At 37.3% G+C, this 18,683-nt stretch overlaps 1 protein-coding gene across 1 annotated transcript in view; it reads left to right on the top strand.

Annotated features, from left to right (window-relative positions):
• Window positions 1-18,683, top strand: part of TMPRSS15 (transmembrane serine protease 15) — a 142,171-nt gene that overhangs the window by 22,197 nt on the left and 101,291 nt on the right. Inside the window, exons 4-5 of the mRNA XM_036746715.1 lie at window positions 1,643-1,788; window positions 11,512-11,613. Coding sequence (XP_036602610.1) covers window positions 1,643-1,788; window positions 11,512-11,613 — 248 coding nt within the window. The remainder of the gene's footprint in view (window positions 1-1,642; window positions 1,789-11,511; window positions 11,614-18,683) is intronic.

The following is an 18,683-nucleotide window of genomic DNA, read 5'->3' as shown; positions in this document are numbered from 1 at the left end:
CCAAGGAATAAAGATAATACTTGGCATAGCCAACTTAAGCAGGGATAATTGGGATTAACAAAATAATGTTTGTTATGATATTCATGTCCTGTCACATAAAGTTAGGACAAATCACTTGAAAGATACTGAGTTTTACCCAAGATCTAACAGCTTCCACATTAAGGGACCGAAGGGCTTGGAATACGATATTCCAGAGATCAATGGAGCTAGGATTAAAACCAAGAATCACTTACCCAGAAAAACTGAGTATCATGCTCCAAGGCAAAATATGGATTTTCTATAAAATAGAGGACTTTCAAGCTTTCTCAGTGAAAAGACCAGAGCTGAATAGAAAATTTGACTTTCAAACACAAGAATCAAGAGAAGCATGAAAAGGTAATCAAGAAAAAGAACAAGAAAAAGAAATCGCAAGGGACTTACTAAAGTTAAACTGTTTTGTTTACATTCCTACATGGAAAGATGATGTATATGATTCATGAGACCTCAGTATTAGGGTAGCTGAAGGGAATATGCATATATATATGTATATGTGTGTGTATGTATATATATATGTGTGTGTGTATATACGTATGTGTGTATATATATATGTGTGTGTGTGTATATATAGAGTGTGTGTGTATATATATGTGTGTGTGTATATATGTGTGTGTGTGTGTATATATATATATATATATATATATATAGAGAGAGAGAGAGAGAGAGAGAGAGAGAGAGAGTGAGAGAGAGAGAGGAAGAGAAAGGGAGAGAGAGAGAGATTGAGAGAGAGAGAGAGAGAGAGAGAGGGCACAGGGTGAGTTGAAGAAATAAAATCAAATTAAGGGATGAGAGAGGAATATATTGAGAGAGGGAGAAAGGGAGAGATGATAGAATGGGGTAAATTATCTCACATAAAAGTGGCAAGAAAAAGCAGTTCTATAGGAAGAGAAGAGAAGGCAGGTGAGGGGGAATGAGTGAATCTTGCTCTCATCAGATTTGACCTGAGGAGGGAATACCATACACACTCAATTGGGTATCTTACCCCACAGGAAAGAAGGAGGAAGAAGATAAAAAAGGGGGGATGATAGAAGGGAGGGCAGATGGGGGGGGAGGTAATCAAAAACAAACACTTTCGAAAAGGGTCAAGGGAGAAAATTAGATAAAGGGGGATAGGTTAGGAAGAAGCAAAATAGAGTTAGTCTTTCACAACATGACTATTGTGGAAGGGTTATACATAATGATACACATGTGGCTTATGTTGAATTGCTTGACTTCTTAATGAGGGTGGGTGGGAAGGGAAGAGGGGAGAGAATTTGGAACTCAAAGTTTTAAAAACAGATGTTCAAAAACAAACAAAAAAAAAGTTTTGCATGCAACTAGAAAATAAGATACACAGGCAATGGAGCGTAGAAATTTATCTTACAAGAAAGGAAGGGAAAAGGGGATGGGAAGGGAGTGGGGTGACAGAAGGGAGGGCTGACTGGGGAACAGGGCAACCAGAATATATGCCATCTTGGAGTGGGGGGGAAGGTAGAAATGGGGAGAAAATTTGTAATTCAAACTCTTGTGAAAATCAATGCTGAAAACTAAATATATTATATAAATTAAATTTAAAAAAGAAAGATACTGAGTTTTTCTTTTAATATCATTTTTTTTCACTTTGCAGCAATGGCAGCATTTTGGTCATATTTGACCTTTTCTTTACCAAATGGGTGTCAGATGAAAGTATTAAGGATGAGCTGATTCAAGGAATTGAAGCAAATAGCCAACTGATGATTTTCCAGATTGATTTGAGCAGCATAAACATCACAGGTACCTTGAAAATAACTTGATTCATGAAATATGGTTTTGAGTCCTAAGCCTACTTCTCTTTTCTTTCTATACTCTTACTTTGTGATCTCATCAACTACCATCAATTCAGTGATCTCTAGGCAGATGATTCTTAGGTCTATTCATCCAGTACCAGCTTTCCTGAACTCCAGTCCTGTCTATTGGACAGTTCAAACTCAACATGTCACAAATTGAATTTATTATTTTTCTCCACAAATCCACTCACCTTATTACCCCCTTCTTACTGTTAAGGGTAGTTGATAGATTACTGGACCTGGAGTCAGGAAGATCCAAGTTCAAATTCTGCTTTTATCCCTAGAAGTATGATCCTGGGCAAGAACTTAACTTCTCAGCCTCAGTTTTCTCCTCTGTAAAGTGGAGACATTAGCATTCACTTCACAGAATTGATATGAGGATCAAATGAGATAATATATGTAGATACATTTATAAACCTTAAAGTGTTACATATACACACATACACACATATAGACATACATAGACATATATGTAAATGACATCTTTCAGAATATACATATTCATATTGTCAGTACATGTACCTTCTTTGCTTTTTCTTTGTATCCCTGGTGCTTAGCACGTACTAAATGCTTAGATTTTTGTTAACACTAAAATCCATGTGATGATGTTTATGCCTTTTGAGAGAGACACAGCCATCAGCAAAGGTCCGATGATTGTGGGTCAAAATAGGAAGTCAAACTGAAAGCAAAGAAATTTTTTTAGCATGCTAAAGCTTCTGTTCTTGATAGCAAATTCAGATTTCTGAGGTGCAGATTTAGTTTTATAATCTTTCACACCTGCTTAGAGTTCACACCCAATCCACAGCATTAGGTGATAATTCAGAATATCAAGGTAAAGCATTTCATAGGAGAGGGAAGGGTAGAGAAAGAAAAGGATCAGTCAAGGGAGAAAAGGGGAATATTTAGAATGCAAACTGCAGGATTTATTAATAGAATGGGAAAACATTCCCTGTTCCTAGGCAGGAGACAAGGGGTAGAGACCAAACACTTTTACAATTGTGAAAAAAGTCCTTTTAGACAAACCTGAAGGGTCTCTTATCTAAGAACAGCAAGTAATTGTTACAATAGTGGGTGAACCCATCTGCTTTACCAGCAATGTAGAAATCCCTTGTGTTAGGTTGGGTGCTTTTTAAGCCACCAGGTAGCTGGGGGATTTCTACATTGCTGGCCCATCAAGATGCAGTGAAATGATTGCAGTTCCCATTTTCCCCACACAGTTGAAAAATGAGAGTACTCTTGGGACAAACACACCAATCCCAACTCCTCAGGCTGTTGCTAGCTCATTACTTCACTAATCTCACCAGGTCCTAAAGCTGTCTAATGAATGTGAATATAAAACATCTCCAGAAGTACTCAAAATGCAAAATCCAGATTGATGATCTGTGATGAAATCACAGATTGTTGGTGTGTGATGAAATCCCTGGAAGGGCCATATGCCTATGTGGAGCACTTCCCAGAGCTTCCCAGAACTGAAAATTGAGTTTCCCAGATTCACTGAGAAGGAGGAGGGTTTTTCAGAATTGCTGAGTAAGTTGATGCTCCTAGACTTGATGAAATTTCCAGAAGGGCCATTGTTTATGAAGGGGTTATTGAGAATTATTACACAAATTCTTTTGCAACATAACACTTGCATGTTGTGTCAAAGTGAATTACTAATTAATTTATGAAATTATGAAATGGTAGAGACATGCCTGGTTTTTTGGGTACCTTCCGGGAAAGACTATGATGGCAGAAGGAAATAGGACTTCAGTCACACTTTTTAATAAGGCCCAGAGGGTACAGGGACAAATAGGTATACAATACAAAAATACAGAAAGTACAGAGACAAGAGGCAAAGGAAAAAAATGGAGTAGACACAGAGGTAGGCCACATGGAGAAAGGGATAGGGTAGTAGAGGAAGGTAGAAGAAGAGGTTGGGGAGGGGGAAAATTAGAGAGAGCAACTAACCATGGATTTGAGTTGGGAGCACCTGGAAGGATGCACCAGATGGTGGTGGAAGAGAGCTGGGGGATGGAGAGGCAGGAGTTTGTGGTCTCATTTTTATAGGGTATTAGTGAAGGATGGACCAACTCTTATTCATGCAACCTTTGGGGTTAATTCATTAACGTATCCAAATTATCTTACTGTTGTCAGTAAAACTTTAAAGTTAACTTGTCTCCATCATCTCAAAATTATCAGTACCATTTGGTGTTCTGCTGGCTTAACTACAGATACATGGAGTTTATCTGAGATTTATTTATCATAGGACAAAAAGACTCAGACAGCAAGGCTTCCTGATTTAGCACTTATTTTCAAGATGTGATTTTTGGTTAATATATGATGCAGTTTGTAAATTATGGTCTTTTGGTCTTTGGGGAAGCCTGTACGTGACTTCTAGATTCCCCTTTGCAATTTCCCAGTTGTTTCTTTATACTGGCTTCTTGCAAATTTACAGGGGCACCAGAATAAGATACAATTTTCACACAAGGAAAACCATTGAGGGCTCTGAGAATAGAAACATTTGTCATCCTAAAGTATGTTAAAAATCTGTATAAAGATTAACCCAAATGCACCTAGTTCCATGCAATTCAAAACAGCTAAAAAATATATCTTTTAAATCAAAGTAGACTTCTGGACTAGGGAGGTAACAGTTAAAAAGATCATAGAAATTTAGCTAGAGCCTATGTGTCTCAAAATAGATCATTATAAGGAAGCTCAATAAAACAAATGGAAAAACAGTTTTCATATAATTTAAATTCTATGTAATAAAATATCTGTCACCAAGTTATAAGCTGTAAGCATGAAGTTGTTAGGTGAGAAGCTCTATGATTTATCAAGATCATCAAGAAAGGGAGTAAAAATATTCCGTTAGTTATAAAACTTTCAGGATTTTTTAAGCTGTATTACAATGTTTGTAAAGGAAGTTCCAAAGATCAATTTTAGCTTTATTTCATTTTAGTATTTTCTATCACAACCTGACACAGTCAGTGCTAAGCCCAAAGCAAAAAAAAATCATTTAAAAATTGTTGAAAGAATGAATTTGTTCATTCCAATATCACATCACTTGTATTCTTTTTAAAAATTTAGAAAATATAAATTTTTTTCGAAGTAACTTCATGGACAATATGGTCCTTAGTTTAGAAATATTTCTCTCCAAAGTTACCAAATAGCTCTTAATTGCCAAATCATGTAGCCTGTTCTCGTTCTTTATCCTTCTTGATATTTATACAGCATTTGACACTGTTGACCAGAGACAGCTAGGTAATATGGAGGACAGAAGGCAGAACTTGAAGTCAGGAAGACCTGAGTTTGAAACTTCCCTCAGACACAACACTGGCTGTGTGACTCTGAGCAAGCCCCTTCACATCTCCTAACCTCAGTTTACTCAATTGTAAAATTGGGAAAATAAAAGCATCTGCTTCATAGGGCTGTTGTTAGGATCAAATAAGGAATTATATTCAGGGTGTTCTGAAAGGCTTAGCACAGTTCTAAGCTATTAAAGATATGAAAGCTTAAAACTTAAATCTACACTAAAATTTTTGAAATACCATGTAAAAAGTGCTTTGCAAACTTAAAGTTCTAGATCGGGGTGGGGAACTTGTGGCCTCAAGGCCACATGTGGCCCTCTAGATCCTCAGGTGTGGCCCATTGACTGAATCCAAACTTCACAGAACAACCTGTGGCCTCCAGGTCACAGGTTCTCCACCCCTGTTCTAGATAAATATTAACTTTTCTTACTGATCACCATCTTTTCTGTGCTCTCTTCTCTCTGGGCTTTTTGATGACACTACTCTCTCTTGGTTCTCCTGACTATTCCTTCTCAGTCTCCTTTGGTGGATCATCATACATATCACACCTTCTACCTATGAGATTACCCCAAGGCTCTGTTCTGGACCTTCTCTCACTATTCTCTCTTAGGTGCATTTAATTATTATCTCTATGCAGATAATAGATGCAGAACTAAAAATACAACCCTAATCTTTCTCCTGAGATCCAGTCCTACATCTCCAACTGCCTTTTGGACATTTTGAGCTGATTCTTTCAGGCATCTCAAACTCTACATGCTCAAAGCAGAACTCATTACCTGTTCCCCTATACACATTTCTTTTCCAAGCTTCCCTATTTCTGTTGAAGGGGCTACTATCCTTCAAGTTACCTGCTTTTGCAATTTCAGGACTGGGGACTGTTTTTAGAGATCTCTATCCAAAAAGATCAGACAGTGGAGCCTTTAGTAGTCATGAAGGGGTGAACAGTCTAAGCAACCATTGGGCTTTTGGAGCCATAAATTCCAAAGTGATACCACTTTTGAAAAATAGTTGCTGGCCTATTTTACAGGGCTCCAGCTGCTCAACAGTTTCTCATTATGTATGACTGGTTCACATGTAATAAGAAACACTGAATACAGTCTGATAGTAGAAGATGGTTAGGCACAGGGAATGGCTTATCATGATTGATCTTGCATCAGGCAACATGTAGTGGGGAACTCTGAATGCAAGGTGATTGTAGGTGATGGGTAGAACACAAGAGCCATCCATGGCTAAATGGAAAAGTATATTTAAGATCTTACTTTTGGGTGTTAGTGTTTTTTTGTCAACAGGTTGTGACTGCTGGAGGGTGAGAACTCCAATTTAAGACCCAATGCTTTGCCCCTTCTGCTAATTCAGTGGCCTATGAGAACTTAGCTCTTGATGGACAGCATCACCAGTTCATTGATGGTTCTGTCCATTTTGAGACTCATACAAGCAACTGAACCTCAGTGGCCATTAATTCAGTAACCTGAAATACCCTAAGTGATAATGGTTCTGGCCAGTTGACCCAATGGGTCAAGCTGAACGTTGCATAGCTACTGTGTGAGAGAAACTTGAGGAATAGGATCATTAAATTTTTTTTTATTTATATTGATTCCTGAGAGACGGCCATGTGACTGATTGAATGGTCTGAGGTCTGGTGAGAACAGGAATAAATAATTAAAGATTCTACTCTTTAACATTAAGAGGAGTAGAGGAATCTTGCTGATACCTCCCACTACATACAGTCTGTATAGCATACTAGTGCCCATAAGATACATCATGTACTCTCTGTTGACCTGAATCAGGTTAATGCCTTCCCAAGAACTACAAAAATAGGAGATTACCTCCATCATTATTCTGAACATGGACATGGGTGAAGATGTGATACAGCATGTAATGCTATGTTTCAGTGGGTATGGAACTGTATAATTCCCAACTTAAAAACAATGTGGCTATCTCTGCTAAATGACGTTCCTCATGTCAGTTGGAGCATCCACCTTTGATTCCACATGAGTCAACTTGCTCCTGAATGGCAAATTGATTATAATGGCCTACTTTCTCAATCTTATGGAAAATGTTCTGATTTTATTACAGTTGATGCTTATTTAGGCTACGGTCTTGCATTGCCAGTTATCTATTACCATGGCAATCACCATGACACTCAGTGGTTATCCTATCTCCTATGCCATTCTCAAGCAGCAGGCATTGCTTGACACTGAAATGAACTTTTAAAACACCTTTAGCATAATAATTCTGTTTATTTGAGTTGGATGTTCCATCTGCCAGATAGCTGTGATAAGTCAGCACTATCCCAAAAAGGATGAAGTCTATCAATTTTATCAGTTTCTTGGATCTGACATCTAAAAAGACACAAGTGATTAAGATAGATTGCGCTTAGGAACAGTCCCAATTGATCTTCTCTGGCCTATTCCATCCCCACTAGGAAGACTAGGTCTTGAGGTTTCTCTCTCCTCAGAAGAAGGAGAGCATGCTTGTTATTAACGACCCCTCAGATGTGGCAGTGATCTTTACTAGCATCCTCTGAATTTGTAAATAAATGTCAGCATGACATTTGATTTATTTTCAAGTTTAATTTTGTTATCCTGGCTGTAAAAATGATAACAAGAATATCTTTCGATATTCTATTTTTCATTAATATAATCACAATCTTTTTCATTAGTTGATTAACTGGAGCCTCTACCCCAGTTCATTATCTCCTTTTCCACTGGCAATTATTCGTTTCTTGATATAATAAATGCCTTACTTTTCTTTGAATAAAGAAACATTAAAATATTGTGCTTTATATAATCATTAACAAATAAAGTCAATAACAAACAGAAATCAGTAACTATTTACAATAATTTGGGTATGAGAAAGTTCATTAAGAGAGTCACTTAAATCCCTCACTATAGTGCCAGTTGGCTTTTTTTTCCCTTGTGAAAACTCAGTCTTTTGCCATTCAGCTTTATTCCCCCCACAGCTATCAAGGAAAGCCTCTTCTCAAAAATCCTTTTCTAAGATAATGTTGAAAAAAGTTTTCACAGAAAATAATAATATCCAACATTTATGTAGCACTTCAAAATTTTCAAAATATTTTACATTATTTAACTCTCAAAACAACCTTGTAAGTTAGATGCTATATTATCCCTCTTTTACAGAAGGAAAAGTGAGGCGTAAAGAGGTTGAGTGACTTGCTCCGGGTCGCACAGCTAGTATTTGAGGCAGCATTTGAACACCTGTCTTCCTGACTACAGAACTACCATTCTATACACTGTTATACCTAATTGCCTGGAATACTTCTCCATCTTTTTTCTCTCTCCCAAGGGTTACATTGGCTTCTCCTCAACTATGACAGGAAACAATCAATTCAGCTTCCTTCAATTAGATTCCAGCCCCTCGAGGACCACACTCTTGCTTTTCTTTATATCCTCAGTACTTAGCATAGTGCCTGTCACCCTTAATAGTCTCTCTTCCGTTTGTTTATCTTGTACTCTTAGGTCAAAAGTAAAAAATACACTGTTTCCCTGACTCCATACAGAGAACACCTCACAGCAACTGCCAGCTCAAAGTCAGCTAGTAAACATGGCTTTTCTCAACATTTCATGTAGCTCTGAAAGATGCATTGACAAAATATGTGGTCCCCCTTTTGGTTCAAATTTTTGGCTGGTGTGAAAACAGATGCACAAATATTTTTATATATCGATTCTTTTCCTCTTTTTCATATAGGCATAGTAGTTATAGAGCTACGGTAGTTGTATAGTGAGTGGTATAATCAATATAACATAATTAATATAGTGGAAGACAACAATGCGCTCAAGAAGTGGGGTCTCTTTCTGGTATCTACACAAAAAAATTAAAGCACTGAGTGATACAGTGGTCACAGAGGTCAGGGAGATCGGCGTTCAAATCCAGCCTCACACAATTACTAACTGTGTGACTGTGATTAAATCAATTATCCTCCCCCAGCCTCAGTCTCTTCATTTGTAAAATAGGGATAATAAAAACAAACATCTAACTATCCTTAGTCATGGGAAAAGTGGCAGGTTGTGAAGGGCTCCTTAGAGGCCAAAGATTTATATTTAATCTTAAAAGTCAGGGAAAACACTTAAAGTTAGGGGAATCTTATGATCAGATGCCCTTTTTGAAGTGATTTCACTTTGGGTGTGGAAGATGGATTAGAGAGGAGACACTCAATAGTCCTAATGAGTGGTTAGAACTAGGGTGGCATGAGTGGAAAGAAGAGTACAGACACAAGATAGGATGTGGAAATAAAATGGAAAGGACTTGTTGGCAACCGATTGTATCCATGGAATGAGTAACAGTTATGAGTCAAGGATGACACTGAAGTTGCCAATGCAGGTAAATTGAAGAGGAGTAGCCCCTTCACCAGAAATAGGGAAGTTTGGAAGGGCAATGTGTATAGGGGAACAGATAATGAGTTCTGCTTTGGGCTTGTAGAGTTTGAGATGCCTGAGAGAAGTGTTCCAGAATGTCCAATGAGTATTTGGAGATATAGGACTGGATCTCAGAATAAAGATTAGGTTGTCTATATAGCTCTGCGTTTATTATCTGCATAGAGATGATAATTAAATGCACCCAAGGGAGAGGAAAATATAACGGGGGCACAAACTCTTGTTAAGGTCTCTTTTCCAAGATTTATAAGGATTTAATTCAAATTTAAATAAAAGATTAGGGGTCATTCTTCAAAAGATAAATCTTCAAAGAATATGAACAGTTTTCAAAGGAAGAAATCCAAGTTATCAACATACCTTATGAAAAAAAAATGTTCAAAATCACTATTATTTCGAGAAATGTAAATGAAAACAATTTTAAAGTTCTACCTTACAGTTATCAGACTGACAAAAGAGATGAGAGATATGTGGATGAGAAATGTCAGTGGAACTTTGGGTAAACAGGCAGACTGTTGGCAACCCTGTGGATTGGTGTAGCCATTCTGGGAGCAAATTTGGAACTTTGCCCCCAAAGTTACTAAACTGTGCATACCCTTGGACCTGTTGTTGTTATTTGTCCTTCACTCTTAAACAGGACCATGACATCAGTGCGATGATGCCATGACCTGCAAGTGAATTGGATTTAAGTGAAGAAGCGTGTGCAAAGTCACCAGCCTCACTTTCTCCTCTGGAGCCGTTTGGGTCCAATGGCAAGAAATAGATCAGGATGACTGGAGATAGGCCAGGACGCGGTAGGAGACATTGGCCTTTTTAAGCTAAGGTCTTTAATAGGTCTCAGTCTGACTGAGACATCACCCAATCAGTGATTAAGGCTAGGTAAGAAATGAGGCAGAGAATGACCTCTTTTATGTAGTCAAAAAAAAAAAATCTGTCTGGGAGGGGAAGACTCTCAGAGTTTCTGACCAAGACAATTGCTATTTACATTCACTCCAAACCAATCGGGGCCAGAACAATGACCAAGTGGGGCTTGGTCTTGGACCAGTCAGTCAATGAGAACCAGAGCATTATTGTTAATAGAGCTGGCTGACTTCAGAATCATTTCTAAAATTTTGCATTAGCTTTCCTATCTTAGCTCCTCTCTCTGCCATCTTTTGCATTTTCTTGAACTTGTGCCAACTTTCTTGGTATGACTTTTTTCCTAGCCTCTGCCACACTTTTTTTTGGTCAAGTTCTGTAGCTTATTTTTCCTTCTATTTTGTTTAATTTATTTTCTTCCCCCAAATATCTTCTGGGACTTTATATGGGAGAACTGGGCTTTTCTATGACCTTCATATTGAAATTTTAACCTACCAACGTCTCTACTAAGCACTTTCTTCATAAAAATCCTGTAAATAGCTTGTTCACGTATCTGAGGTTGAGGTTACTTAATCTATCAGGGACCACACAAATAGTAAATAGCTGTGCAAAGTCTTGAAATAAAGTATTCTGATGCTGGTTCCCACACACCTACTCCTCATATATCAAAGTTTCTGGTTAAAATAAAAAAAAACTTACACACTAATAAAAAATAAGCATTGTAGAGATGTTTAGCTAGTCATGTTTATAAAGGCAAAAGTCAAGATTAATAAATCCTTAATCAGTTATGACACTAAAAATGTTCACTTTGGATTCTTAACTAGAAAAATACAAACCATAGAGCTAAAAGCAATGTCAAAAGCCATCTTACTCAACTCCCTTATTTTCCAAATAAAACATAAATGACTAGACAAATTAGTTGACTCATCCTAGGTCACAAGCTAGCTATTGGCACAGCTAGACCAGGTCTTCTGACTTCCTACTTCACTATGCCAGGCTGTGCCTCCCAGAAGACAGAACAATAGAACAATTTATATATTTACATCCTCCACTATTGAACAGGACATAGGGAGGTGTATAATTGCTGTTAAATGATGTCAACAAATAAAATCATTTCTTATTTATCTTTAACAGGTGCTGACAGACTTACAACTAGCAATCCTCCAACTAGCAATCCTCCATCTAGCAATCCTCCATCTAGCAATCCTCCAACTAGCAATCCTCCAACAACCAAAGGTCAGTTTGTGAATTAATATTTCTCTGTTTTTAGGTTTTCAAGTTGTTTTCACATATAACAATTCTTTTTATCCTTATGACAACCCTGTGGGGGACATAAGACAAGAAGTATTACCCCATTTTATAGATGAAGAAACAGACATGGGGTATTGATTTGCACAGCCAGTTAATGGAAGAGTTGGCCCTAGAGCTCAGGTCTTCTGGTCCCCTTGATCTTTTGCCATTTTTCTCACTCAATAAACTATGCTGTTTCTTACAAGAGATGTTTATAGTACAGGAGGATCTAGATGAAGAGCAACAGAGATAAACAGGGATAACAGTAAATAAGATTTTATCTCTACTCACTAGGGGAGGAAGAGAACAGATGCCAACAGGGAATGATTTCAGCGTGTGTATGAGAACAATGGCTCCCTTGCTCTCATCCTGTTGCCAAGATAAGTACATGGTAGGGTGGCTTCAGGATGGATGTGGGACTGTAAGATAGCTTTCACACTCTGATTGAAGGCCCCAATCCCTTCAGTGCTCAAACTTACATAGAAGTTTAGACAAAGAGCTACCTGGAACCAATAGGACACTGCCCTATCATCCACATGGAAAGTTAATACTGTACCCAACATTAGTGAAATGAGGGTATTTTCTAAAGTGCCTAATTAAAAGTGAAGAATAAGGGGCAGATACATAAAGAACTTAAGTCTGTTTCAACCTAGCAAGAAGGGTGAGGGAGGTAATGCCCAGTCTCTGGGTTTATTGACCTTCATATAAATGCATCCTGGGGGTGGGGAGGAGGAATGAAGAAGGTTGGGACCATACAAGTCAAACTGGTTTTCAGCAGCTCATAATCTTGAAAACTCTAAACAGATAGATTGCATTAAAAATAGGATTAGTGTTAGGCTAAGATCAAGAGCATGTATTTACATAACAGTAGGAAACTAATTGAAAAAAGTCAGAACCTAACTATTTCTTTAAAAAAAAGTTACTATTGGTCTAGAGGTAGAAAAAGAAAGTATTTTCTACTTTTGGTTTTCCTTCCTCCTCTCTCCCCACCCCACTTCCATACCTCAGAGCTGAACCTGTACAGTTAGAGTATAACTGCCATTACTATTTATCTTACTCTCATTTTTATGGAGTTTATTATTATAATAAAATCATTATTACTGTTATTGCTATTATGATTCATCTCATTCTTCTAATCTTTGATTTCAATGTAAGTCAGATAGGAATGTTCCTGGGACAAGCTGTTCCTCCACAAATGTTCTTTTATATTTAATATTCTTTGGATCATTATATTAATATTCTTCAGACTACTGTACAGAAATGCACAGAATACTTGATTTTTCTTGTTGAACAAAAGTATGAGGATGTAAGCTGATCTCCTGTATCTAAACACTAGATGGCCCTCCCTGTGGGACACGGCTTCCTTTCAAACCTCTGTGCTCTCTCTGTTCCCAGTGGAAGCAAAATGGTTTTCCCTTGAGCTTACTCACCCTGTGGTTGTAACAGCTTTTATATACCAAAGGAATGAACAAAGTGTTATAGTGGGTCTCAGATCCTTTTGCTCAGATCCTTGTAAAAGCTTAACACCGATCTATGCACTTTTCTCTCCCTCAAAAATTCTAATTTTCCAGACAAGTCTAGCTAGGCAAGTGGCTTCTCTCTAGAAGGGATCCATCACCCCATCATCCCTGTATTTGTAAATATTAAAGGTACAAGAGCTTCCTCTCCTCTGTTTTTATCTCAAAATCCTTTGATATCCTCCACTATCGTCTCCTTTTCTTCAGTCTGACAGAGGTGACCCTTCTCCTCTTTATGTGCACTTGATCCAGTCCCCTTCTGTCTTCTCCAGCAGATTTCAACCTTGATCAGTTCCCCTTTTCTTGAATCTATCAGCCTGTCCCCATCAACTGATTTTTTTCCCTACCACTCTCAAACAAGCTGAAGTCTCCACCATCCTTTAGAAAAAAAAATCATTAGACCTTACTGCCCCCTCAGGGAAGTTGGGTGGAATATTAGAGCTCTGGGCCTAGAATCTGCAAGAATCCTCTTAATGAATTCAAATACAGTCTCAGACACTGTCTGTGTGACCCTGGGCAAGTCACTTACCTCTGTTTGCCTCAGTTTCCTTCTCTGTAAAATGAGCTGGAAAAGGAAATGGCAAACCACTCCAGTGTCTTTGCCAAGAAAACCTTAAAGGAGGTCATGAAGAGTCAGACGTGACTGAAACCACTGAACAACAACAAAACTGTTCCCTCAAGTGCTTGTAATCTCCCTTCTCTTTTTCAGCCAAACTGCCAGAAAAAGCTATTTACGTTAGTTGCCTTCACTTCATCTCTTCCAATTCCCCAGCCATTTTCAATCTGACTCCCTCTCTCATTCTTCAACTGAAACTGCTCTCTTCAAAGTTATTATAATCTCTGAACTGAAGAAATTGATGGTATTTTTCAGTCTTCATCCTTTTCAATCTATTTGCTTCATTTGACACTATTGACTTGGATCTTCCTGGATACTTTCTCTCCTCTGGGCTTTATTAACAATTTTGTTGCTGTTCAGTCATTTTTCGGTCATGTCCAGCTCCTCGTGACCCCTTTTGGATTTGTTTGGTTTTTTGATTTTTTTTTTTTGGCAAAGGTACTGGAGTGGTTTGTCATTTCCTTCTCCAGCTAATTTTAGCTATGAGGAAACTTAGGCAAACAGGGTGAAATGACTTGCCCAGGGTCACACAACTAGTGAGTGTCTGAGGCTGGATTGGAACTAGGAGCTTCTTGACTCCAGGCCCAGCACTCTATCCCCTGTACCACCTAGCTGCCCTTGATGACACTACTTTCTCCTCGTTCTCCTCATATTTATCTAATCATTCCTTCTCTATCTCATTTGCTGATTGACCACCTAGATCCTGCCTTGAAATTGTAGGTGTTTCCCAAGCTCTGTCCTAGAGTCCCTACTCTTTCTTTTCCACATTCTCTCTTGTTGATCTCATCTGTCCCTAAGGGTTGAATTATTATTTCTATGTGTATGACTCCTAGATGTATCTATCCAGTTCCAGCCATACATCACCAATCCAGGCAGTGAACTTCAGTCCTACTTCATAAGTTGCCTATTGGACATTTCAAACTGGATGTTCAATGGCATCTCAATTTAACATTTCTAAAATAAAACTCATTATCTTTCCCTCTAAATCTACCCTTTCAAATTCCCTATTTCTAAAGGACCACCATTCTTCTAGAATCCCTGGTTTGTAAATTTGGTATTATCCCTGACTGTTGGATCTATCTCACTCAATATGGCCAAATAAATGCCGCAAACTTTTATTACTACTTATTTTATCTCTTATTGATGCAGGATGCCTTCTTTCTATTGACACAGCTACCATCTTCATTCAAACTCAATAACCTCTATACCTACACATGATCTATGTAGAGATAACAACTGAAATATGAAAATTGATGAGGTCTCAAAGAGAGATCACAAAAAAAGAAGAAAATAGAGCCCAGGACAGAACACCGAAGTATATCCGTAGTTAGGGAGCAGGATATGGATAATGATTGAGCAAAGGTGAAGGCAGAAGGGGAAAGAAGGAGAAACAAAAGAGAACTTCCCAAATCACAAAATTCACTATTGCAAACTTATTACATTCTTTCTAAACATTTCTTTTTATTCACTTTTTTCTTGCTTATTTTTCTTTTTGTAGTTAGATCAAATGACATTAGCACAGGAAGGAAATTTAGTCATACTGTGGTAAATGAACTTACTCTGGAGTACAAAAAATCCTTGTTCCAAATTTCACCATTGTTGAACTCTACCTGCGTGTTTTTAAGGAACAGCTAAGTTGTGAGTGGATAGAGCACTGGGCCTGGAATAAGGAAAACCTGAGATGGGATCCTACCTCAGATACTATGACCCTGGGAAAGTCACTTTACCTCTTTCAGGCTGTTTTCTTCAATCCTAAAAGGAGGGTTTTGAGCTAGATTGAGGATCCTTAACCTGAGGTCTATGAACTTGTTTCATTTTTAACATTTCGATAACTGTATTCCAATGTAATTGGAACTATATTTCATTAGTTTCCTGTGTAGTCCTATGAATTTTATTGTTATGCATTTATTCTGAGAAGAGTATATAGGCTGCAAAAGGGATCTTTGATAACAAAGATTAAAAACTTCTGGGCTTATATGACTTCTAAAAGTCCTAACTCTAGACCTATGTTTTAAGAAAACCTCCTTCATTTTAAACTAGACAAAACTGAGGCTGAGGGATGTGATCCACATCTTGCAGCTAATTAGTAGTAGATCTGGGACAAGCATCCTGAATCCTTTTCACTAAACCTTGGCAATGAAAGATCACATCAAAATCTGGCACCTGGTTTAAAGTATATTTTTGTCGCAATGAAAATTCTATTTCCAACTCAGTGGTCTGTTTCCTTAATTACTCCATAGTAAAATGATCCAAAATAGGTTTGGTTAGTATAGAACAATCCATGAATTAGGAAAAATGTTTTGAGTAAAATTCTGTGGTAGTTGTTGGGATAGGAGAAGCACTACTTTGGCTCTACAGGGTTTTATTGGCAATCTCACTCAAGATACACTATCTAACTTTGCAAAATGTATGTTCTATACACTTATAACTTCTTAAATGCCAGTTATTATTTTATTATTCTAATTTGACTTGGATCTTTAATCTTTAATTAAAATCATTTTGGCATACCAGAAATTAGAAAACTTCCTCCAACACATATTTAAGTATATTTAATTCTACCTTACCCCAGCCATCTAGAACCTAAAATGTTACAAAGAGATCATAAATGTTTGGGATAGACATTTTGCTCTACTTACATAGATTAATGGACATAAAAACTTTTGTTTTTCCAGATATTTCAAGTCTCCTAAACTTGAAAGGATATAAAGAAAAATTTTATTAATTTTTAAAAGATTGTCTTTTAATCCCCAGTAGATGGCAGTGATGTTTTGGTTTTGAATTAGAGCAAACATTAATTTGAGTTCATATTTTTATAAACTTTAGACCATTATTCTTCTCCTCCTCCTGGATATTCTCTCCTTTCTATGTTTTCATGTCACCTCTCTCTCTTAGTTCACTGCCTGTCCCTGCCCCCTCTTTCTGAGAACACCTTCTTAGTCTTCTTTGATGCTTCCTCATCCATGTCACTCCTACTAATCCTTAGTGTCCTTCAAGTCTCTGTCTTAGGTCCTTTTCTCCTTTCTCTCTATACTAACTTTCTTGGTGATCTTGTCACAAGGGGTTCAATTATCAGCTCTATGCAGATGACTCTCAGATCAGTGGATGCAGCTGTAGTTCCTCAACTGTGGTATAGTGATACATCTCCAACCACTTCTTGGACCTTTCTGAATTGAAGTCCCATTGACATCTCAAGCTCAACATTTCCAGAATACAACTCATTCTTTCCCCCCAACAATCCTCTCTTCTGAACTTCTCTATTAATGTAGAAGACACCACCATCCTTCTAGTCACCTAGAATGGCAAACTCAGTGCCACCCTCAACTCTTCACTTTTACTCACACCATATGTCAATCTGTTGCCAAACACTGTCATTTCTACCTTGTTAGCACTCTTGTGTACATTATCTTCTCTCCACTCATCTAGCCACCACCATAGTTTAGGCATTTTCACCTCATCTATAGTCTTTTAACTTGTCTGAAGCTGAGTTGATTCTTTTAAATACAAACTTAGGGAGGAGTCAAGAGAAACATAGGGAGGAAATGAAATTTGATCAGTTGTGTCAGACTACATGATGATAGACTGTTTATACTGCAAAAGGAAGAGAAAAAAAACAAGTGTTGCCTCAGAACCTCAATACCTTCAAGCATCATTGAAAAAGTAAGACAGGCAAAGGGATTTAGGATGGTTCTATTCTATTTTGATGCTCTTAGAAGAAGGATATGGGAGAAATAGGGGAATATGTTGGTAAGGAAATAAGGATGAAGGAGATAGACCTTACTATCTCACATAATAGGGGTTCATGATTTGAAGATATTTGAACATGGAATGGGAAATAGGAGAAAAAGGAGTAGGAAAATGGTACTACTTAAGTTTCATTTTCATTTGAATCAGATGAAGGAATGTTGAACACAATCACATACACACACAAAGAATATAGCATAGAATACATTAATCTTAACTGATTGATAAGAGGGAGAGGGGAGTGTGTGATGAAGGCCAAGTAGATAAGATCATAAGTAAAACAAACCACAACGTTGGTTGGTGGATCATGAAAGGGAAATTAAAAAGAAAAAGAGAAAGAGTAAAGATGTAATCAAGGGCAGGGCAGGTGGAAGAAAAAAGGAGCAAAGTGGAAAGAGATTTCCTTAGTCATAGATTACTAGCATTAAAACGAACTCTTTCATCACTTTCATCACTTTTTGTAAAGAGATGAGGGAAGTGGGCAAAGAGATGAAAAGTACAAGAGGACAGAATGATGAGAAATACACAATTCACAATCATAACTTTGAGTGGGATGAACTGACTCATAAAATGGAAGATAACAGAATGAATTAGTAAGTAAAATCCAACAACATACTGTATATTAGAAATAGACTTGAAACATAAAGATTCATAGAATTAAAATTAGTAGCTGGATCAAAGTCTATTATACTTTGAAGTTAAAAGATTAGGGTTAGCAATATTGATTTTAGATTGGGAAACAGTAAAACTAGACTAAATGAATAAGTAGGCAAACTACATAATGCTTAAAGGCATCATAGATAACAAATTAATATCAATACATAATACTGTTTACACAGAAATAGTTAAATGAAAATTAATTGAGTGAGAAGCAAAAATAGATCATAAGTCTATGATAATGGCTAACTTCAATGAAACCCTTTCAGACCTAGACAAATTTAACAAGATAGATAAAAAAATAAGGCCCCGAATACAATTTAAGAAAAAATAGAGATGACCAATATTTAGAAATTGTTGCATGGGAACAGAAAGGAGTATACATATTTCTTAGATTGCATGACACCTTTAAAAATTTGCTATGTATTGGGGCATTAAAAAACACAAACAAGTACAGAAAAGCAAGAATGTTAAATATTCTATAC

Source organism: Trichosurus vulpecula, chromosome 2 (assembly GCF_011100635.1).
Source record: "Trichosurus vulpecula isolate mTriVul1 chromosome 2, mTriVul1.pri, whole genome shotgun sequence".
NCBI lineage: Eukaryota > Metazoa > Chordata > Mammalia > Diprotodontia > Phalangeridae > Trichosurus > Trichosurus vulpecula.
The sequence above is the reverse complement of the archived record's forward strand: the minus strand, read 5'-3'. Positions and strand labels throughout refer to the sequence as shown.